Below are 24,981 nucleotides of genomic sequence, written 5' to 3'. Positions count from 1 at the left end.
TGTATAACAAATAAAACTCACAATGATGTAAATATCTTTAGCAAAATTGATTTGGTCATGTTTCTATTCGTTGTTTACTCTGCCATTACGTAAGACTTCTTGTGTGTAAACAAACATGGCGGCCGTACGAATTCACGCTTACTCTCTCATATTTCAACATGCCGGTTAAAATACTTTCTTCAGTATGCATACGATTTTATTTTATATCTATTTTGATATATTTCGCGTATTAATTATATTGATGTGTAAAGGATTACTGTATTATCAAGACTTGCATCATTAACCTAAAATTGACTTCGTTTAGAGTGTTCTCTGTCAACTTGCCATCCCATGATGCAATTCCACCGAAGCCTTATTTTTGTAAACTTCCGGATATGATTTCGTGGTGTTTGCCAATATAGAGATCGATTAAATGATTTTAATATCACTGTGCGATGTTTGCACTCGTAATAATGTTCTAAATTACATGTGATTTACGTGTGTGTGACTCGTGTTAGGAAAATAACAGTGTGTTCATCTAGTCATTCCCGAATTTTATATTACACCCTGTGGATTACTCACTATAAGTTGTATGATAACGTGTACAATTTCCCCTAAAATATTTGTAATTTACCTCAACCCAATTGAATATGATGCGCTTGACTACCAGAAATAAAATCATAAGGAAATTTAGTAAATCTCAGATGAAATTTCAGTAAGAAGCTGAAAGACGATTATTCGCGTCAATGAATTACTTATTAAGAATATTCGAATAGTAAAATGAGTATTCGAATAATATTCGGATAATAGTTTACTCTCTCTTACCGCGGTTATCCTTTAGTGACGCATGATTTACATCGTTTTTCACATGTGAAAAATCGTTATGTTTTACTTGTGTGTGTAATCGTCAGTTTAGCCAGAAGTTCTAGTATATATCATAGATCAATTATTGGGTTTAAAAAAAAAGCGTTCAAAAGAAATTATTTATCTTGAAAATATGATAAAGATGATAGTATAATTACATACCAGGAAGCATGTTTCTATCATAAAATGGATTTATGATTCGAGGGGGGAAATCTCGGTCGAGGACTGCGACTGTTTGGTTGTTTACAATCGCAACGGCAGACATGGCGGACTCATTTTTGCTACAAAATTTTCTGCGGGACTGTTATCAAGAAAATAATAAGTTAAATCTGTCAAAAATTATGAAATATCAAAACAATAAAGTTAACTATATTATTTTAGAATATTATGAATGTTGCGCAAAAAAATGTTATATAGACAGTGTAAATTAACAATCTTCCTGACTGAGACTGACTGATACTTGCACACTTTGTTACACATATTTGTCAGTGTCTTTCCTGGCCATTCTGTCAAACTATTTATTGCTGTGTTTTTAACTTCAAAAAACATCACAACTGACGTTAAAATCATCGTTTAATTCGATCTTTGCAACGACATGCATTTTGAGCCATACACAAAAGGACGAAGTCTCACATATTTAACTGTCGGTTGACAGTTGCGAGCGGGAATGTTGAAGTGTGGTATGAGTGTGTTTGTGTGAGTTTCAAAGATCTTTGACAGTTAAGGTGAGTCCGAACATATTCGAATACATCAAACGAATATTCCGAATACCAAAGATCGGTCTAATTCGTTACTGCTCTAATTAATTCCAGTTCGATTTTTTTGAAAGTTCAAATATGTTTCAGAGCGATATTTGCACAATTACTAGCATATCATCGTATTTCTTTCGATACAATATACCACATCACTCTTACTAAATTTATTTAATGTTTATTACGGTTTTGTTTTGGGTTCGCAACAGGCTGTCAAGAGTATGTAACCACCTCTCCTTCCAAAAGTGCCATAGTACATATTCCCCCCACCGATCCATAAATTATCTGGAGTCAATTTTGCCCATTGTAAGATGAAGCTGTTGTTCAATTGTATTTACCGCTATCATAAGAGATTTTTGAGAAATTATGACAGAAAGCTTAAATGTTTAACCATTCCTAATTTAATTTTTACATGCCCATTTTAAAAAACCAAAAGACATTAGAAAGATAGTCGACCTATAAAGAAAATTTTGGGTCACTTATATCATAGATTTATACCAAATGCCCATGTAAGAATGACGATGCCTGTATCAATAATTGTTTGACTATTATAAGGGATTTTGGAAAAAATAAAGCAGAAACCTAAATGTGAAAGCCCATAATTGATGATGACGCTTTATTAATTTACCATATTGACATAAATGGTCCTTATTACTGAAAATGATTATAAGACTGCTGACTGACCTAGTCCCTCTACATAACAGTTATAGATGAGAAATTGTATAAATACGATCTGGAGAAGATGTGTCAAAATTAGTCGAGGTAGAAGTTGTGAGGTCCAAGATAGTTTGAACATCATTATCGGTTACTAATTAATGTTCAACTCATAATGTTCATGAATACCATGTACTTTTGATAGTATGGTCATATCTATTCTTGCTCAGTGAATATTTTCAAAATTGTTTTTCTTTTGTTTTCCAGTGCGGTGTGATCATCCCCAGTTTTGATGTATCCTCTACGTGACATGGAAGAAAATGGAACACAAAATCTTTTACCTTCCCGACAGTTTGTGGGTAAATTATTGATTATAAGCTGTTTAACTTATCATAAACTGTCTTAGATTTGAATTGTTGTATGTAAAATCAAATTCAACATCTTTGTCCTATGTAATTAAGACAAATTAGAAATCTTTTTTTATCTTTCTTTTTCATGTAAAAAACAATTTACAATTTTACGATATTCCTCTCAGATAATATCCTTCGCTTAATAAATGAGTGTAATGTTTTACTTGGTTTGACCAGACAAATCAAATTTGCTACATTTTTGACTGAATTCTCGTTCTGAGTCTTTCAAGATACATTGTCAGTTAACAACATCTGGTTGGAAGCATGGACCATGAAGAAGCCAGAAGGAAGCACTTGGCGGCAGGAAAGTTGTGTTGGGATTCTTCTTCTAAAATGTTGATTACCACTAGGGAAAAAAAAAGACTGGTCCTTTGTCTTGTGCTTTATTTGTTCCTTACAAAATTAAAGTTTACAAGAAGGGGAAAACGAATGTGTAGTTTTTCATGTCAAACAAAAATACCCAAGCAACATAATTAAAACATTGTAGTTAGTGGCAGCACCATTTATAACTACTAACGAAGATTCAACAGCAGATGAAAAAAAGGAATTTAGTGTTTAGCATTCTGTCAGTTGAGGATTGTTACTAAAAATCTGATTGTATCAGACAATCTTCTTTTTTTTCATCCCACTGTCTGTAACCAATCTCGAAATAGTAGTAGTAAAAATCATCAGCAAAGTCTAAAAGAAAGCCTCATTGTCAACTGAATGCATTAAGGGCACAAGGAGATCTCAGTAACAAAAAATAATTGTTATATAAGGATGTAATATCAGATCAATGTGAACACAAGATCCACAGAAGGGATCTTATCGCACCATCCTTAGATACTATATTCTCGTCCTTTCTGGGGAAGCTAAATCAAAGATCAGCGCAGCAACTTCCCAATTATTTGGAGAGATAGTTTTCAACTATTCAATTCGGCCGCATGATGATCTGAAAAAAAACGGTCATCGGCATTTTATGTGCATATTGTATTGGTGTTTCTGGCAGAAAGTAGTCAGCAAGGATCCTTATTTCTTACATACCTTCGTATATGTATTGTATGGTTTAGTTCTTTTATAGATGTACACCAAAATTCATCAATTCTTCTTCACTAACTAGAAACGTGTTAACAGAAAATTAGGCTTTTCGTTTGTATCTTGAGAATATTAGTACACCCACGATCCATTTACATGTATTGTGTGTATTCATTAGATCATATTACAGCTCCAGTTGCCATGGTAACAATCCAAAATCTGCATAAATTTAATACAGTAGAACACAATCTTGAATTTAATATCTTCTGAGAATATGTAGGGCAATCCAGGCTATATCTTAAAGAGAAATATAAGAAGTTTGTTCAGGAATGCCCTCCAATTATCTAAATGAAAAAACTCCCTAGAATATTTCAGTTTTTTTTACTGATATTTTGTATGGATGCCCAGGACAACTATATCTGCTATGGTACACAACTATCCCAGCAATTGCTTCAGAGGTGTTATTCAATTATTTCACTGAATGGTTTGGGGGAGGGCATAAAAAGAGGAGTCAAGAATGCGTGTACAAAGTCCTTTGACAAAATTGTTTTAAAAATAATGTTTTGGAGTCCTAATATTAAAGGTTTTTTAGCTCACCTGTCCCGAAGTGTCCGGTTGAGCTTATGCCATGTGCGCTGCGTCCCGTCGTCCGTCGTCCGTCTTCCCGTTGCGTCCGTAGCCAGTGCCCGTCCGCCGTCCGGTCAACATTTCCTTTAAACTCGCTACTAGTCATAGAGTTCGTGCATGGATTGTAACCAAATTTGGTCCACAAGCATCCTGTGGGGAGGGGGAAACATAACTTTATAAATTTTGGCTATAACCCCCCCGGGGCCAGGAGGGGCGGGCCCAAATAGGGGAAATAGAGGTCAATCATTAAATCGCTACTTGTCCCTAGCAGTTTTCTGCATGGGAATGTAACCAAATTTGGCCACAAACATCCTTGGGTGAGGGTGGAACAGAACTTATATAAATGTTGGCTCTAACCCCCAGGGGCAGGAGGGGCGGGGCTCAATAGGGTGAAATAGAGGTAAATTCTTTAAATCGCTACTGTGTCCTAGAGTTCTGCATGGATTGTGAACCAGAATTTAGCCACAAACATTCTGGGGGATGGGAACAGAACTTGATATAAATATTGGCTCATACCCCCTGGGGGGCAGAGGGGCGGGGCCCAATAGGGAAAATCAGAGTAAATTCACTAGAAATCGCTACTTGATGTCCTAGAGATCTGCTTAGATTGTAACCAAGAAATAAGCCACAAACATCTCCTTGGGGGAAAGGGAACAGAACTTGTTATAAATTTTGGTTCTGATCCCCCAGGGCAGTGAGGGTCGTGGGCCCAATAGGGAAATAGAGGTAATCCTTTAAATCGCTACTAGTCATAGAGTTCTGAATGGTATTTTTTACCAAATTTGGCCACAAACATCCTTGGGTGAAAGGGAGTCAGAACTTGTATAAAATTTGCTCTGAGTCCCCCGGGCAGGAGGGGCGGGGCCCAATAGGGAAATTAGAGTAAGAACCTTGTAAATCGCTATCTAGTTCATCAGAGTTTTACTACATGAATTGTACCAAATTTGGCCACAAACATTCCTTTTTGGAATGCGGACACATAACTTGTTATAAATTTGGTCTCTGACCCCGCTGGGTGCAGGAGGGGCGGGACCCAATAGGGAAAAATGGAGGTAATTCTTTTAAATCGCTACTTGTCCTAGAGTTCTGCATGGGATGTAAACAAATATTAGCCACAAACATCATGGGGAAGGAAACAGAACTGTTTAGAATTTTGGCTCTGATCCCCCAGGGGCAAGTGGGGGGCGGGGCCCAATAGGGGAAATAGAGGTAAATCCCTATAAATCGCTACTAGTCATAGAGGTTTCTACATGAATTGTAACCAATTTGGCCACAACATCCCTTTTTGAAGCGAAACAAGAACTTGAATAAAAATTTTTTTTATGGCTGCTGACCCCCCGGGCCAGGAGGGCGGGCCCTAATAGGGGAAATAATAGTAATCCTTTAAATCGCTACTTGTCCTAGATTCTTCATGCATGGAATTATCCAAATTTGGCCACAAACATCCCTTGGGGAGTGGGAACAGCACTTTATAAATTTTGGGCTACTGACCCTCCTGGGGGCAGGATGGGGCGGGGCCCAATAGAGAAATATAAGGTTAATTCTTTAAATCGCTACTATTCCTAGAGGTTCTGCATGGATTGTAACCAAAATTATAGCCACAAATATACTTTCTTGGGGAGGTGGGAACAGAACTTGAATAAAGTTTTGTCTCTGACCCCCTGGGGGTCAGGAGGGGCTGGGCCCAATAGGGAAAACATAGTGGTAAAATTCACTAATTCGCTACTTGTCCTAGAGTTTCTGCATAGATTGTAACAAAATAGCCACAAACATCCTTGGGGGAATGTGAACAGAACTGTATAAATTTTTGGCCTCTTGACCCCCCGGGCCAGGAGGGGCGTGGCCCCAATAGGGGAAATAGAGGTAAATTCTTTAAATTGTCTAACTCAGTCGATAGAGTTTCTGAATGGTAATGTAACCAATATTTGGCCACAAAACATCTTGGCTTGTGAAAGGGGATCAGAACTTGTATATAATTTTGCCCTCGTCCCCCCCGGAGGCAGAGGGGCAGGGTCACAATATGGGAAATAGCGGTAAATTCTAATAAACGCTAACTTGTCCTAGAGTTCTGCATGATTTAACTAAATTTTGGCCACAAACATCCTTTGGGGAAGTGAACACAGAAACTTGTATAGAATTTTTGCTCTGTTACCCTGGGGGCAGGAGAGGTTGGGGCCCAATAAGGAAATAGAGGTAAATCCTTGTAAAAGCGCGACTAGTCCATAGATTTCTGCATGGAAAATAGTAACCAAATTTGGAGCAACACACATCCTGGGGGAAGGGAACAGAACTTGTGTAAATTTTGGCTCTGGCCCCCCGGGGCAGGATGGGTAGTGGCCCAATAGGGGAAAATAAAGTAAATACCTATAAATCGCTACTTGTCCTAGAGTTGTGCTTGGATTTGTGACCAAATTTGGCCATGAAACATCCTTGGGGAAGGAGAACCAGAACCATCAGCGTCTGACCCCGCTGGGGGCAGGAGGGTGGGGCCCAATAGGGGACTTAGAGTTAATATCAAAATTCCTTCAGAAAAGAAACAATGAACCTGTATCATAACATTACTTGGCATTCACACACAACCCAGGTGAGCGATACAGGCCTCTGGGCTCTTGTTTAGTAATTGGGGAAAAAATAATCCAAAAATATTTTTCTCATTTGACAAAGAAGATCTATCGCATGGTGGGCGTAAGGATCTCGTAATTACATAATATTCGCCCTGCAAAGAAGGGTATACAGCAATTCAGCATCAATGTCAATTTTTTCCTTCCTTGAAATCAAGAGACCAGATAATTTGCCTATAGCAAACTGGAAAGAAAGACAAACATGGCAATTTTCGTTTATAGCGCAGTTGCAACCGTTTGGTAAAAGTGTAATGATTTTGAAGTAATAAATCCAGATGGACCTGCAGATTTTGATATGGGACCTTGAGCTTCACCAAGGCTCATTTGAAAAACGATATGAAATCACAAATCATTAATTCAATATCATTATGAATCAATCCAAAAATGCAATTCTAAGGGCCTATGCATATGAAATTTTAGAATGAGGCCTTCAGCACTTTACGAGAAATAGCGGTAACAAACTTCAACTATCAAATTCAAAATGGCAGCAAGGCCGGCCATTTTGTTGGACCAATTGGTCCCAAAATGCATATGCACAACCACAGCCCATGGGGAAATCTACATACGAAATTTGAGGTAGATCCCTAGAGTACATATGCACAACTAGTGTTTATTGCATTAGTGTTGAAGGGATCTGTCTCAAATTTCATATGTAGGTTCCCCTAGGGACCTTGTTGTGCATATTGCATTTTGGGACCGATCAGTCAACAAAAGCCGCCAGGCAGTCATCTTGGATTTTGTTATTCAAAGTTTGTTATCGCTATTTCTCAGAAAGTACTTAATGGATACTGTCTCCAATTTCACATGTAGGTTCCCCTAGGGCCCTAGTTGTGCATATTGTTATTTGGGACCGATTGATCAACAAGATGGCTGCCAAGGAGTCATCTTGGATTTTGATAGTTGAAGTTTGTTACCCGCTATTTCTCAAAAGGTACTGAAGCGATCTGTCTCAAATTTTATGTGTCGTATGTTTGAAAAAGTTTAAAAAGTAGAGAAAAGATCCATCTTTCCTTTGTCAGATATAGATCATTCTTTGGTGGGCACCAAGATCCCTCTGGGATCTCTTGTTTTTTATTATACTTTCACCATTGAAAGTAAATAACATATAAACTACATCCCCTTAATTCGCACCTGAAAGTTTTCATACTTTTCAGTTTTAAAAGTTGTCAGTTCAAATTTTAAAACATTCACAAATGGAACAAAAAGTATCATATTTTAAATTCAACATTTTAATAACACTTTTTTCTTCAAAACAAAAAAAAACATACAACTAATATTTCACATTAAATGTTCACAATTAACATAAACCATAATACTTCTACACTGTTTTTCCCTTTATTGGTGAGTAGCATGTCTACTATCTAAAGCTACAATCAACATATATACATGTACATATCAATTATATCGTTTTCAATATGCAGGGCCCATCTCGATTTGCCCTCTCCTTCTTCTAGATTATAACTTAGAACTGCAGCTCTCTGCTTCTGTAGACTCATTTGTCTATATGAGCTGCAAGATCTTCTATTGATAATTTCCCCTGAGAAGAGCACAAATCAAGCTGACCTCTGTAGCAAGTTTTTACAAATCTGGGACCCACCAGAGCTAACTAAATTAAGCATTGAATACACAGTCTTACAACTTATGGCTATCTCTTGGTTCTTGTAGTAGTCCATTATATTCATTTGAAGACATTCCATCGTATCTTTGATAATATGGACCCCACAAAAAGGACCACAAAAAGATAAGCCGCACAAAATAGGTTCAACTGCATACTGCCCTTATATAAAAGATTTATTTATGAAGTAGTGAATCATAGTTTAAGAAATCTTGATGTCAATAATAACACTTTTAAAAAGAATATAGCATTGCTACAAGGCAAGGTTTCATGAAATGTCCATATACACAAGATTTTTTTTATCTTTTACACAAAAACAATAGAATATTAGATATGTTAATTTTTATGAGCCCGTCATAAAATAGAAGTTGCCTAACATACAGAAACAAAAATGAAACCAAAAATAATGTTCTTGCTCTTTTTCTTTAAGAAGAAATTTGATTCTGAAAATGTCAGAAAATATATATCCCTTTCTAACAAAACAATAGCACCAGAACAAGAGCATTTTTAGGAAAATGACATTTGGAAATGTCAAATAACTAACATTTTTATTACACAAGCTATATCTGTAATATTGATATCTCCTTGCATTGTAGCTTCTATTACATACCAACATTTGCAGACATCTATTTATGAGCAATAATTAATACACAACAACCTAGTTGATTACAGGCTTACTAGTACTACTCTATCACAAATCTCTATATTTTGTACATGGTGCATTAATAATTTAGTAACTTTACCAATTAATGACAAATTTTAAGCAGTTACTAACATCAAACTACAGCAGAAACTCTCCTGGGTGACATGTTCTGCTACGTGTAAAGAAGCATTAATCTTTAATATGCAATTACACACACAGCATGCCTTGTCAATTCTTTGACCATTTTAAAGTATGGCCGCAATTGGTGTTGTTAGGTAACTGCATGTGTAATTATATCCTAAACTACTCAATAGTGCAAAATTGGTCATACACTCCAGAAATAGTTCTTCAAAGGGCAAAAACCTCATGGAATTAAACACGTAATAGTTTAAAAACAATGCCACAACGATGAAGTTACCAGGTATTTTGTTTTCCTTTATCTGGCAATCATTGAAATGACCAGACAAAAACAGCAAGTTTATGTATTTCGTTTTTAGACATTAGAGTGTATCTGCTCTTGTGGGTAGCCTATAAATTGATTGTTTACATCATTCCTTACAAAACAAGAATTCCAAGGAAGTGGAAGTGTCCCCTGCACAGCAGTTTTAAACATCACAAAAAATTGTTATTTACAGTTGAAATATTGTTAATAATCAGGTGAAGTTATCAATTACATTTCTGTGCCCATCTTTTGAAATTTGACATTTGTCTAATATAACTTTCAGTTTATATTACATACCTAAACAAGTGAAATTTAATAAGAACTCATTATGATCTTCATTCAAGCTATAACCGATTTCCACATGCCAGATCAGCAAATTCTCTTGGCAAAAAACTTGGAAGACATAATGTAAAGTTGAAACCAAGGAATTATCTGTTTTGATGATTTAACCCGTCCCGTATCTCAGCAATTATTAACGGATTTTGACCAGTATCAATCCTATCCCAGATCTTAATTATATAAAGCAATAAACAAAATTTAGTCAAAATTGGTCTATAAACACTAAAGTTATTGAGGGGAAACCATGGACTTATCTGTTTTGACGATTTTAAAGTCCCGTAACTCTAGCAAATATTGATGGTTTTGACTAGTATCAAACCCATCCAAGATCTCATTGATATAAAGCAATATAAACTTGTACCAAATTTGGTTAAAACCGGACAACAAATACTAAAGCTATTGTACAGAAACCTCTCCCCATAGATTGACGACGAGGACACGGACATAGTGATACCTATATGTTGCCCTTACATAGCGGGCGACACAAAAATCTTTTCTATGAATCTTCACCCTAAGCTTGGATATAAAAAGAGAATTATTGCCGGTTTACTTCCATGTGTGCACTCATACAGTTATTTAAAGATACCAAAAATGTGTTATTATTGACCAATAAAAATAAATGTAAGAACATGTACAAAATACAAAACATAAAGTATAATTGTTGGTAATGAATATATACTGGGGTAGTTAATATCACAGAAAATTGACAGTTCTATGATGGAGAAGCGTGAAGAATAATATCATGAATTTATGATACATTGTTAGTATGGAAAATTAAGTTTTGTCAGGTGGTGAAATGCTATAAATGTTGTGAAGTAACTGTTAAATGGTTACTGTACAATGGTTAGTTTTCGTCTATATGAATACTGAAATAAAGTTTTGGTGAATATGAAGCTAGCTGATATGAATTCTGAAACGAAATAAATGTGTTGAAATATGTATGTGAACTAAACTAATGATATTCAAGTTCAGGCCCCAATATCATCAATGTGCAGTAATATTTCCTTTGATTAAGATTCTTTAAATTCTTCAACTCTTTCCAATGGGAAATCTATTAAGGATGTTGATGAACTAGAGGCCTGAAACTGAATGTTAAAAACAATACATGAACTTCTATACATGTATATTGCACGGATCAGCACATGAAAACTTCTATAAAAGCATAACAAAGCAAGTGGAAAATAAAATATACATAAACAAAGAGATATCACCTTTCATAACCAACAATTGGTATCTCAAATCCTTAATCCCGACATGGCATAGCATTAGGGTTATTACATGTACCATTAACTAATGATGAAAAACAAACATTTCTGATAAAAGATGCAGAGCCAGCTATGAAATGATCTTATGTAAGTAGGAAACCTTATATGAAGACAGAGATATGATCCTAATAATCTAACCTTATCAATGATTGGATACACATCAAAAAACATATAATTTTTGTCTTGTCTTCTAGGTATTCAATGAATCATTTTGTGTTAAGTGTTCTCTACCAAAGGTTTCTTAAGTAGTTATATTAAGTTGCCAAAAATTACCCCATCTCTGAAAATTTTCAATGTAAACCTTAAATCCAGGGTCATCATGAATAGTCTATAAATCAGCTATGGTCAGCGTTACATACTAGATAGAGAGATGGGTGTCAAAGTGTTTTTCTAATAAAGATACAAACATAAAACATCTTAAATCAGGAAACTTATAGAAATAGCAGTGCCTAACATGACTCATGAAAACTTATCACAATCAACAGGGTACAAAATCTGTCAAAAGCAAATGATTGGGTAACTAGATGTCATTTCAAAGGTTCTCTTTTGGTGCAGCAATTTTGAGCAGTCTATGAAGTGGTGACCTTGACCTTGTGTCTTGGCGTAGAAATGAGTGTGGACTGGCAAATGATGCTGTAACCACTGTAAAGTTAAATGAAGAGAATATGTATAATGAAGAACTACAAGCAAGTATAATGAAGAACTACAGTGGAACCTCCCGAAACCGATCATGGTCGGTGCATATAATTTCGGCCGGTTTAGAGAGGGTTCGGTTTGGAGAAGTGAACCGAATACCGATCATCACGATCCGGATTTAATCGATCGGAAGTCGTTATTTACACTAGTGCACCACATGTATGCCTAGTGTTCGTTAAAACTGACCGATATTGATTGTTAATGTGAATGTTATCACAAAAGAGAGAATCATACGTTTAAAAAGAATGGATTACAGCAAACTTGACTTTGTTCGCTTATAAACGTAGTTTAGTTAGTTAGTTGCGTGAATGTTCTTGGGGATGTTCTCAACTGCAACCTACATGTACATACGACCGATCACTTCCGGTTACGACAAGAATCAAATTATATGGTCTAATTACACGATGATCAGTCGATGCCGGTCATTATATGACATAATCATTTTCTAAAACAATACATGGCTTCGGCTTCTTCATACAGATAATTTACGTTATCCGACAACTACATATGTAAATAAAAAAAAATGTGTGATTTGAATACGAAACTTTATCTTTATTACTAGCTCTGCTTGTTTTCCTACAGTTAACAAACCGAGTGCACATGGTAGACCTTCGTAAGATATCTAAACAATAAGCATGATTAAATAATTACACCACCATCTCGGGTATAATTACCGTGTACCTATAGCCTTCACATCTGTATACATGCCCTAGGACATGGCATGCAACAACTATGGTACAGGAAAGTGTGTATTTCATGGTCGGTTGATCAGACCTCAATGCAATCTATCGGTGTCGCTCAGGTAAGGCCAGTTTTCAGAAGTGTATTTTAGTTAAATTTGACTATTCCGATCTCAAAATCGGTCCGGTATTCGGAATTGGGAGGGATCGGATTTGGGAAGTTTTATATACAATTAATAAAGAGGAATTCATTCCGTACATGACATCCATGTTCGGTTTCTAGAGGTGATCGGTTTTGAGAAGGTTCGGTTTTGGGAGGTTCCACTGTACAAGCAAGTATAATGAAGAACTACAAGCAAGTATAATGAAAAACTACGCAGCAAGCAGACTGACACAGTTGTTCATATTAAACAATTATGTAACGAGACATTGGAAATGTCTGTCTGCTTACATCTGCATTAAAACTACATGGTGAAGATCTGACCGTGGCCAGAAGGGGGTCATGTTCATATGACCTCGAAATTACCCTACAAAGGGATTTTTGATTGTTGATAAATTTGCAGAAACCATATATTTAAAACTAAGTGATATGTGAACAACTGTGTCAAATAAGAGGAGTGCAAAGCAGACAAGGTTTAAGGTATATAGATAAGCATGTGATACAGACTAGCATACATACAGGACATAATGACATCATTCATTCTACATCTTCCGATGATTTGTATTTAGTACTTCATTCTACATCTTCCAATGATTTGTATTTAGTACTTCATTCTACATCTTCCAATGATTTGTATTTAGTACTTCATTCTACATCTTCCAATGATTTGTATTTAGTACTATCTTGAAATCTTGAGAACATGGTCTCTTAACAAGTTCCCCAATGCAAAATACATAAGTTAGTAAATGACATAGGTTCATTTAATACTTGAGAGAGGGTTATTTTGGGCATTGCAGCAACTTTCAATTCTATCTAATATGGGAAATTTGCGAATTCGTTGATTAAATGATATATTCTAACAAGTTGATATTTTAATAACCAATTATACATATTATGCAACATATAAAAAAAAAGATATTAATTTTGAATTTGCCTGCTACAGCATTAATTTGCAATAAAAAGTATTTCATACAAATTAAAATGAATGATTTCATAATGCAAGCATTACTTGGATAATAATATAAAATGGATGGTTATGGGGTAAACACATCTAAAATATGTCTATTTCAAGTCTAACAAATATTCAACAAAATAAGAGAAGCCATTCTCGTATCACTCATAAATTAAAATACAATTAACAAAATTGGCATTTTCACTTTGAACAACACAGAGTAAAATTATATTGCCTGAGAAACATTAAATTTGTTTTATAATGGTCCTAAAATTATTCCCTAGCTACTGACATTCAAGATCAGTGATTGAGCTGATTTGTTCGGTACTCTGCTGAGGTTCAGACACTGACGGGCTGGGAGTCTGGATCACTGGAGCTTGTTCAGTAGAGTCTGCTACCGGCACTGTTTGACTGGTTTCTGCTGGTTTGTCTTCTGTTTGTTCGTTAACCACCACATCAACAGCACTTTCAACCACATCACCAGCTTCAGTGACCACATTATCAGCGCTATTGACCACATCATCAGCGCTACTGACGACACTGACAGTGCTATCAGTTTCTGTTGTAATCAATCCTTCAGTCGTAATCTCTGAGCCGCATTCATTGTTAAGTACTGCATTTACACTTAGCCCTGAAAGGTCTGTCTGACATGCAGGCATACCGATACTAGCCAAGTCTCTCGCCAGCTGGTCCACAGCAGACGTGTCCGCAGGCATCGGCTCCGACACCTGCTCGGTACTAGGGCCTGTAACACTGGCGGGTGCCATGTTGTTGAAGTCAAACACCCCAATGTTGGCCATTGTGTCCTCTACAGGTTGTTGTTGTCCTATACTACCCAAGTCTGGACCACATCCTGGTACTGAAGACTCTGCAGTCATAGCCATACACTCTGTGCTCTCGTTCACTGCTTGGTTTGGGCTCAGAACATCCCTAAAAGTAACAGAACTTCAATTAAATTTCACATCAATATACTATAAACAAACCTATTTTTGCAGCAATTTATTTTCACAATTTACAGGTAATATTCTCTCTTTCACTTTGCCTTGAAACTTTTCACACCAATTAATTTTTGCCTGCAAAATACAAGAAAATAAATCGCACACAAAAATAAAATGATTTACAGTAGTAGATCAGAACAACATAAATGCCACAATCTCCAACAGAACGAAACTGGACAGGAAGTGTATGCATATTACAACATTTTACGGCAAAGCACTGAAAATTCATAACTGGAAATTCATTAAAATGTTCAAAATTAATCATGGGCTAGCTGACTTTAGACATTTAAGATTCACTTCATATTTTCAAAGTAAAACTGTGCATTTATAAAATGGTTTGGCATTAAAGTGCCACAACCTTTATGAAACAGCTTTTAATTTTTAACAATGGAATGTAAAACGAGACTGATAACTTTGTAGTCACAAAAGTTACTAGCTTACCGTTAATAGACTTATCATCACCTTCTGAACTCTTTGATTATATAAATCAAATGTTAATTTTCATAACGCAGGTCGTCTTATGTTTCCCATCATCATCCTAATTACTATGCGTTAGTTAATTATCACTGTGTCAGATGGAAAATCACGAAATGAATCCTCACTGTTAGCATAGACTACATTGTTTTTAAGAAACTTTTTATTTTTATTTTGGAAAGGTAGTGGGCCTTTAAGGAAGAAAATTTAACTTTGGTCTATTTATAGGGCTGAAACGATTAGTCGAATAATCGGAGGCGATTAGATTAATGAAACTAATCGCTGATAATCGATTAAAGATTTTATTAATCGTTAATCGTTGCATGCATAGCAAGTGCATTGTAAGCTGAATAAATACGTTGACAGATCATGGATTTCTGAGGAAGCCATTCCGACTGTAGTTTCATCTCTTTATGTACACGTTTTGAACTCAACAAAGCATATATGATTATGATGTGAGAAATACTTGTTAGACAAGTCTCTGTGAAAGTTAAAGTCATTAATCAATGAGAAAGTGAATGTCATGAGAAAGCTTGCAACACGCTGTTTGCCAATTTTCACTAGTGATCGGCTCCATGTTGTTACGTTAGGGAGGCCTAATTGCCGCCGGGACGCTCCGGAGCGGAAGGAGCAGTAGTCATGAACATTTTAATTTTACTGTTGCATGTGTTTTTCATAACAAGAGGCCCAAGGGCCTTAACGGTCATCTGATTACCTTGGCAATAATCATATAGGAAATTAATTAGATATCGTGTAATGGTAGCCATCTTCGATTTGGGATCAACACTTTGTCAGGACCATGTCAGGAACATTTCATGCAAGTTTCAGCCAAATCGCACCGGCAGATCTTGAGAAGAAGTTCAAAATGTGTTTTCAAGATGGCGGCTGTGGGGGCCATTTTGAATTTCGGATCGACCCGAAAAATAACAACACTTTGTCGGGACCATGTCAGGATCATTTCATGCAAGTTTCAGCCAAATCGCACTGTTAGAACTTGAGAAGAAGTTCAAAATGTGTTTTCAAGATGGCGGCTGTGGCGGCCATCTCGGATTTCGGATCGACCCGTAAAATAACATCACTTTGTCGGGACCATGTCAGGATCATTTCATGCAAGTTTCAGCCAATCGCACTGGTAGAACTTGATAAGAAGTTCAAAATGTGTTTTCAAGATGGAGGCCATCTTGGATTTCAGATCGACCCGAAAAATAAGAACACTTGGTCGGGACCATCTCAGGATCATTTCAGGTAAGTTTCAGTTCAATCCCACTGGTCAAACTTGAGAAGAAGATTGAAATGTGAAAAGTTTACGGACGGTGCACGGCGCACGACGACGGACGAAGCATGATGGCTATAGGTCATCCAGACCCTTCGGGCCAGATGACCTAAAAAAAGGAATGCTTTTGCTCATATTCCAATAGAAGATAAGAGTTGTTGATTTATTTCATTTTTTTGATCACAGAAATAAACAAGAGATCCCAGAGGGATCTTGGCGCCCACCAAAGAATGATCTATATCTGACAAAGGAATGATGGATCTTTTCTCTACTTTTTAAACTTTTTCAAACATACTACATATAAAATTTGAGACAGATCGCTTCAGTACCTTTTGAGGAATAGCGGTAACAAACTTCATCTATCAAAATCCAAGATGACTCCTTGGCAGCCATCTTGTTGATCAATCGGTCCCAAATCACAATATGCACAACTAGGCCCTAGGGGAACCTACATGTGAAATTTGAGAAAGATCCATTCAATACTTTTTGGGAAATAGCGATAACAAACTTTGAATATAAAATCCAAGATGGCTGCCTGGCAGCAATTTTGTTGACCGATCGGTCCCAAATCACAATATGCACAACTAGGGCCCTAGGGAACCTACATATGAATTTTGAGACAGATCCCTTCAGTACTTTCTGAGAAATAGCGATAACAAACTTTGAATAACAAAATCCAAGATGGCTGCCTGACGGCCATCTTGTTAACAGATCGGTCCCAAAATGCAATATGCACAACAAAGTCCCTAGGGGAACCTACATATGAAATTTGAGACAGATCCCTTCAGTACTATCTGAGAAATAGCCATAACAAATTTTAACTATCGAAATCCAAGATGGCGGCCTGGTGGCCATCTTGTTCACCGATTGGTCCAAAAATGCAATATGCACAACAAGGGCCCTAGGGGAACCTACATATTAAATTTGAGAAAGATCCCTTCAGCACTTTTTGAGAAATGGGGATATCAAACCTTAACTATCAAAATCCAAGATGGCCGCCTGGCGGCCATCTTGTTTTTTTCTATCAGCCTCAAAATCTGTATGGCACAAATAGGGACCAAGGGTAACCTCCATGTGAAGTTTGAACAAAATCCCTTCAGATCTTGTTTTTCCTATCAGCCTCAAAATCTGTATGGCACAAATAGGGACCAAGGGTAACCTCCATGTGAAGTTTGAACAAAATCCCTTCAGTAGTTCTCAAGAAATATCGATAACAAACTTCAACTGCCAAAATCAAAGATGGCTGCCTGGCAGCCATCTTGTTTTTCCGATCAGCCTCAAAATCTGTATGGCACAAATATGGACCAAGGGGACCCTCCATGTGAAGTTTGAACAAAATCCCTGCAGCAGTTTTTAAGAAATAAAGAGGACTCCACATAATCGAATAACGGTTATTTGAATATTTCGGTTATTTGCATAAAATTCTGCGGTCCCGATTTTTTCCTTCTTTATCTTTGTTTTTCAACTCCGTGTATTTGCATAGACTTTTACATGACCTCCGGTTATTTGAATAAAATATTTTGGAAATTCTAAAAATAAAATCGAATATTTTTCAATTTTGCAATATATTTTTAGCGAAATTCGCTGATATATGTTTCAAGATACTTCGCTTTTACTAGAAATCATTATGGTGACAGATTAACGTTATCGTATGACTTGTTATTTTATGCATGAATCTGCAAAGGTATTCGACGCTGTTACTATTTACATCAGCAGCAGTTGGTCATAAGTTTAGTATAATCACTGACTCAAACATCTAATTAAAGCATTTGCACTTTCAAAAATGTTTATTTATTAACGTAACGTACCTTAGTTCGCGATCGGTTGGAGAAACCATGCTTCCTTACAACAATCGCCATTCATGAGTAGTCTCGTTCAACCAGAGTTTTGTTGACTAGCACAGACATGTGCGAATCAAGCGTCTCGTTGAACGAGACTCAAAAGCATGCAAAGTCGGCGAGCAATGACTACCACATGTTTCGTACAGTATGTAGGATACAAAAGATACTCGCTACGTTGTTTCATTGCTACTTGAATATGCATTGATTTCTGAATTGTTATCAAGCTATTCGCCGTATAGATCAACAATACAGGGAGAATTCTCAAAACACATTTAGGTCCAGTGAACGCATGGCTTCATCACCTGCCGCCATTTTCGAATTCTTACACATGTGTAAAAACAACACTAGTTGATCGGCACTTTGAAGTTTAATCACGATCGTAAGTTCATTTTGCCAGGCAAATGTACGTAAATTTGTTTATTATTTAGGTTCAGAATTGTAGACACAAATTCAATCCTGTTTAGTTATTGCATTTGATATCGATCGTTTAGCTGTTTCTCAAATATTTCAATTGTCGATCTAACGTAAACAAGAATCTAATATTGGGATATTTTTTGTTATTAAACAATTAAAACCGATTTACAACTTCGAAAATAATTACTTGTTGTTCGTTTTAGTGTAAATAATTTACGTATTTATCAAGGAAATGAAACGATATCTATTTGCCTGTTCACATACATATGTGTGAGGTCAAACGAAGGTGCAAAATGTCATCTCCGCCTATTCGAATACTCCGGTTATTTGCATATTTTCTTCTGGAAAATGACTTATTCAAATAAGCGGAATCCTCTGTAGTGATAACAAGCATTGTTTACGGACGGACGACGGATGACGGACGATGGACGCAGGGCGATTTGAATAGCCCACCATCTGATGATGGTGGACTAAAAAGTTCATTGACGAAAATTTGGTCATGTGACTCCGTGGCGATCCAGATTTGGTTGATTAGTCGTACGTGTGAAAGTCACGTCAAAACAGCGGGTTAGCAGTCTGGATTTAAACGATGTTACAGAAGATGATATGGGAACGGAATTCGGGGCTTATTTGGGATACAATATGCTTGTTTAGTTAATAAATCTATTCTTATTTAGGCTTATATTATCTAAGGCATGTGTCATATGGATACCAAAACATGGCGGACATTTTCAGTAGTCAGTAGTGAGACAATATAGACTTTGTCTAATTACCTTCAGTTCAAGTGATTAATCGATTAGTAATCGATTACATGTGACCGAATAATTGAATACAAAAATTACTAATCGTTTCAGCCCTATCTATTTATGACCCATGATATTAATCGACGTAAGCTTAGAGATTTGCCAGTCAGTATTTACCTGGGAGTACTATCTGGCACTGGTAGGGGTTGGATGACCTGACTAAGGTATCGAGACTTGAGGATCTGTTTAACAGGTAGTCTCTTGTCGCACACTGGGAACAGTTGACTGTACAGCAACTCCATCACAGTACCTTCCTGTAAGGAACAGTCAATATCTAAAATATACTACTGACAGACATCTTCCCATGATTTGTTTGTATATTCCTTCTCTCTCTCTCTCTCTCTCTCTCTCTCTCTCTCTCTCTCTCTCTCTCTCATTATTATGCAGTATTAAGCTTGCATTGACTCTAATTCCCTTGCCCCCATCCAATCATTGATCAAGCTGAACGTCAATATATCTTACAGTGTTTAAAATATAACACTGTAAGAAAATCCATTATGCAGAAACCTTGCATTGCCTCTAATTCCCTTGCCCCCATCCAATCCTTGATCAAGCTGAACGTTAATATCTTACAGTGTTTAAAATATAGCACTGTAAGTTAAAATGAAATCAGAAGAACTGGCAGATTTTTTTTTTTAATTTAATGATATATAGATCACTAACTTCATCCTCCATAATCAATGCAAAATTTGAAAGGACACCTTAGTTTGTAGTAATTTCAGGGTTATACAAATTGAAACAAAACTGTTATTCAGTTCATGAAAAATGGCAACACCAACTTTAAAGATACACAAAAAATGAGAAACCATCAGACTACCTTCCTAGATTGTGGAGGAATTAGCAGACAATACGTACCAGTCGCATACTCATGAGTTTTGGAGATCCATCATGTTGTAACTCAACCGAGCCCTGGGGATTGTGTAACTGTAAACCACAAAGTTATCAATTATATTAATTATGCAAGTCATTATTATCAGAATGCAGGAAGGCTATAAATTATATTTTAGAATGCCATGAATACATGTACTCCTACAAAGTACACTCTGTAAGAATGCTTTCTAGTTTAATGATTGCTATTGTACAAGTGTATAATGAATGTTATCATCATTTACTCATGCACCCCTGAAAGGAGGAGTGTCAATTTGGCCCTCTGGTGGCCATGACTGATAAGCATTATTTTTTGTTTACAGATACCCAGGAGTTAGGACATCATGATATGACGTATGATTAAGGTCAGGTCAGAGAATTATTTTTTATAAATTATAATGCATTTATATGTTAAAAATAAAACATTTTGGAAAATATAACTTAGTATCACTGTGACCTTTTTTTTGACACTTAAGTTATATATTCCAAAATCCTTAAATTTTAACATGTAAATGCATTATAATTCATAAACAAGAGGCCCATGAGCCTTAACGGTCACCGGAGTTCAGATACAGAATGAAACAAGGACATGCATATAAACACTATATACTGTATTTTCCCTATTAAGAGCGCCTCCTCTAATAAGGGCGCCCCCACGTTTTTTGCTGAAAAAATCCAACTAATTTCATACAATTTTTGTGCCAGATTGTGACGATTTGTCTTTGCAGACGCTAAAAAAATACTGTTTCACATCAATCTGATGCTTAACAGATATCAGATCAGCTTTTATAAGCACTAAATTTATTGCATTGGACAACTTAGGACATCTTTGCCAAGTGTTTACACATAGAAACAGCGAAAACGCCATTTTCAAAATAAAACGTGTCACTTGAATGCCCCACACACGTGTATGGATGAAGACTAACTGGCAACAATATTTTAGCGATGTCTATATAGGTTTTATGATTACTTACTGTATATCTATGATAAAGGTTCCTAAATAACAGGAATGTTATCATTTCTAAGCATTTTATTGTGTGCTCTTGTCGGTAATTCCCATCTGCCACAAAACGAAAGTAGCGATCGAAAGCACCGTCCGTCTTTTGTGTTCGCATGGTAAACAAACAGGCTAGCATGAAATGCCAAAATTCCGTGAAACAGACATATTTAACCAATGTTTGATAATTCTGGTGCATACATTTCTTCATAATTATGTAATTTCAACTTATTTGACTTCAAAACGTAAGTTGGTTATAGTAAGTTTCAGAAAAATACGATCTAAAAGCAAGATGACTATAGTTTGTTTCAGAAAAAACATCTAAAAATGGTCTCAAATTACGGCGCCCCCTTTGGCCATTCACCCGCGCCCGGCGCCCTCATTAGGGAAAATACGGCATTTGACATTTTAATCTATGAAGATTATTTGGTTCCATCAAATCTCTGAATTCAGGAGAAAGATTTTGGAAATGTTATCCATTTTAACCCCTTTTGGCTCCACACCTCTGGCCCCTGGGGGTCAGCCAGGACCAATATGGATATGATGTTAAAATGTTATCTCAGGCTAATAATTCTAACCCAGATTGACTAATTTCCTATGAAAACTAAGCAAATAATGTTCCTAAACTATAGTAAACTTGACCCCCTCCCCAGGGGGAAACTTGAGACCGCAGGGTCATATAATTCACAATTTTCATAAAACACCTTAAGACCTGTCCATCTATGAAGAGTATTTGATTCTACCATTTCCAGTATTTAAGAAGAAGATTTTTAAATTTTTAGCCTATTTGCCCTTTTTGGCCCTGCCCCTCTGCCCCAAGGGGGTTGACCAGGACAAATATAGATATGATATTAAAATGTTATCTCAGGCTAATAATTCTAAACAAGTTTGACTCATTTCCTATGAAAATTGAGCAAAAAATGCTCATAAATGTGTTTTCCTATATAAACTATAGTAAACTTGACCCCACCCCAGGGGGAACCATGAGACCCCAGGGTAATATAATTCACAATTTTTGTAAAGGACCTCAAGACCTTTCCATCTATGAAGAGTATGTGATTCTACCATTTCCAGAATTTCAGAAGAAGATTTTTGAAGTTATAGCCTAATTTACCCCGCCCCTAATACCCCCGGGGGACAGTCATGGAAAATTGGTTACCGTATTTTTGCGTGTATAGTGCGCATCCGTGTAAAGTGTGCAGGTACGTTTTTGAGTTTCAATTTTGGAAAAAAAAAATTCACAAAAAAAAAATCTGTTTTTGTATCTTCGTTCAAAACATTTTGCATTTCCTCCAACCACTCTTGAAGAATAAAATCAAACAGTTCATATTGTTTATCAGTGCTTAAAACAACCTTCTGTTCATTAACATTATCTGGCGAGAGCAGTTTGACACGATGATTGACACTTTGTTTACACAACGGCAGGCCTAGTTAGCTTGTGAATTGCCGATGACACTATAATGAGTAGGGATGTCACGGTTCATGTTTTTTCAGCTCGGTTCGGTTTCAACTTTTTTTGATCGGTTTTCGGTTTTTTCGGTTCGGTTCAGGCAAATCTTAATTGAACACTTTTTAAGTCTATTTTCTATCAAAAACAAGTTTTGCTTTAGATTTAAAGATGGTATATCACTTAAACAAAAGGGTTTTTTTCTTTATCAAAATTTCACTTCTAATTAAATACATAATTTATTGCGTTCTGAAAAATAATCCACATCACTATATCCTATATAGATTGAAGTTCTAAAATTGCATGCAGCAAAGAAATTTATTAATTATTTTATATCATTTTGTGTCTTAATTAGACATATAACACGATTAAATACCAATTTTTGTTCAAATATTGAGTATCATTTATGATCTCTCAGCAGTGGAACATCTTTAAAAAACATCATTGAACATTTTCTTATCTTTTTAACTCTTTCAGTACTATTGACACATTAATCAGTCACAGAGAGATATATGTCCTCGTATCCTCTATGATACATTATTTCGTCACTAAAACTTTGCTCGTATCCTTCAGGACGCATTATTATGTGATGATTGACATGTGAAAATCGTAAGTTTTTACCGCAAATCAATAAATTGGTATTATCTCAGAAAAAGCGTTTTTAAAAAGTATTATGCATTTGAATTATAATAGAGATAAACATTATTACGTACCAGGTGCATGTTCAATCGTAAAATGGTTTAATTCACGGAATAGTGGCCGACGGAAACGCGATTGTTTACAATCGGCAACACAATGGCGGCTTGATTTAGCTGCCGATATTCTGCGGGATTAATGTTATCGAAAAAATATATTTAAAAAATCGTCAATTATAAAATATCAAACATTAAGTGAAATATATCATTTAGATATTATGTATGTGCAAAAAAAATGTCTGCAGACAGCAAAAAACGATCTTCTGAATGACTGAACTTGCACACGTGTTACACATATATGTCGGTCAACAGGTGTATTTCTCGGGATTCTGACAAACAACTTCGCCGTATTTTCAATGAAATAATCTGCAATACAGTTTATACACGTAAATTATAGGTATTATAGGACAGTTATTTTTTTAATGAACCGAACCGAAACTAAGAATTATCGTACCGAACCGAACCGTACGGTTGAATTTTTCGGTTAACCGCATTTTCGGTTAACCGTGACACTCCTAATAATGAGGATCTCAACAACGATGTTTTTACAATCAAATAATTAATCATACCTTGTGTAATTCCAAGTGGTATCAATCATGTCTATTGTGTACCTGATAGGCATTCAGATTAAATCATTGTCCAAGATATTAGCTGGAAAGCCGACTGAGTAGGCTAATCAACCACAGGTGGCCGCCATATTTGAGAACTTACTGCACACTTCCGTATTCTCAACAAGGACAGATCCCCCGCCAATGGATATTAAAGCTGAAGTAAGTTTGATTGTGGAGACTTATGTGTATGAAAATACATTGGCGATAATTTTCCCGTTTTTTTTTTTAAATATTTTACTCCACGCAGTATTAAATTCAAGGTCTGTGTTGTCTAATGTCTTAAGATACATATATCATTCAAATTTGACCGCAGTTTTAAATTTGTATTTTCTTTCATCCACCAAATAACACTGCCACAAATATAATCCAAATGTTTTTCTTTCTTTTCTGGTAAGGGCAGATACAGCAAGGTGAATAGTTTTATGAATGGGAAGCATATAGGTGAAAAACTATTAACTTGTTTATAACTAGTACTATGACAGTGTCATAAAGGGCCTAAAAAGAATGTGTCTATGAAGTTTCGTGGAAATATCTCTGCTGGTTTTAGAGTTATGCTCCGGAAATGAACCTGCTACAAAAATATGATATTTTCAGCAATGTTTCTATGGTTACAGAAAAAAGCATAAAAAGTGAAAACCTAAAAATAGCAAAAGGCACTACTAGACCATAAGAATAATGTGTCTATGAAGTTTCATGGAAATATCTCTGCCGGTTTTAGAGTTGTGCTCCGGAAACCATTCTTACACAAAAATCTGCCTTTTCAGCAAAGTTTCCATGGTTCGCAGTAAAACCTGTACAAAATAGATATTTTAAATGTTTCCATGGTTACGAAAAAGTGCAAAAATGAA

The 24,981-nt window shown here is 36.1% G+C and overlaps 1 protein-coding gene and 1 pseudogene across 3 annotated transcripts in view; both read right to left on the bottom strand.

Moving 5' to 3' along the window:
* The window catches only part of LOC138324335 (serine/threonine-protein kinase 31-like), a 43,811-nt pseudogene extending 43,651 nt beyond the window's left edge, over positions 1-160 (bottom strand).
* Positions 161-8,768: 8,608 nt separating this feature from the next.
* Positions 8,769-24,981, bottom strand: part of LOC138323301 (serine/threonine-protein kinase 31-like) — a 52,305-nt gene continuing 36,092 nt past the window's right edge. For all 3 annotated transcript variants that reach the window (XM_069267802.1, XM_069267804.1, XM_069267803.1), the window contains 4 exons: positions 20,372-20,440; positions 19,634-19,770; positions 14,006-14,643; positions 8,769-11,867 (listed from right to left, as the gene is read on the bottom strand). In XM_069267802.1, coding sequence (XP_069123903.1) covers positions 11,758-11,867; positions 14,006-14,643; positions 19,634-19,770; positions 20,372-20,440 — 954 coding nt within the window. In that variant the 3' untranslated portion in view covers positions 8,769-11,757. The remainder of the gene's footprint in view (positions 11,868-14,005; positions 14,644-19,633; positions 19,771-20,371; positions 20,441-24,981) is intronic.

This window comes from Argopecten irradians, chromosome 5 (assembly GCF_041381155.1).
Source record: "Argopecten irradians isolate NY chromosome 5, Ai_NY, whole genome shotgun sequence".
Lineage (NCBI taxonomy): Eukaryota > Metazoa > Mollusca > Bivalvia > Pectinida > Pectinidae > Argopecten > Argopecten irradians.
The sequence above is the reverse complement of the archived record's forward strand: the minus strand, read 5'-3'. Positions and strand labels throughout refer to the sequence as shown.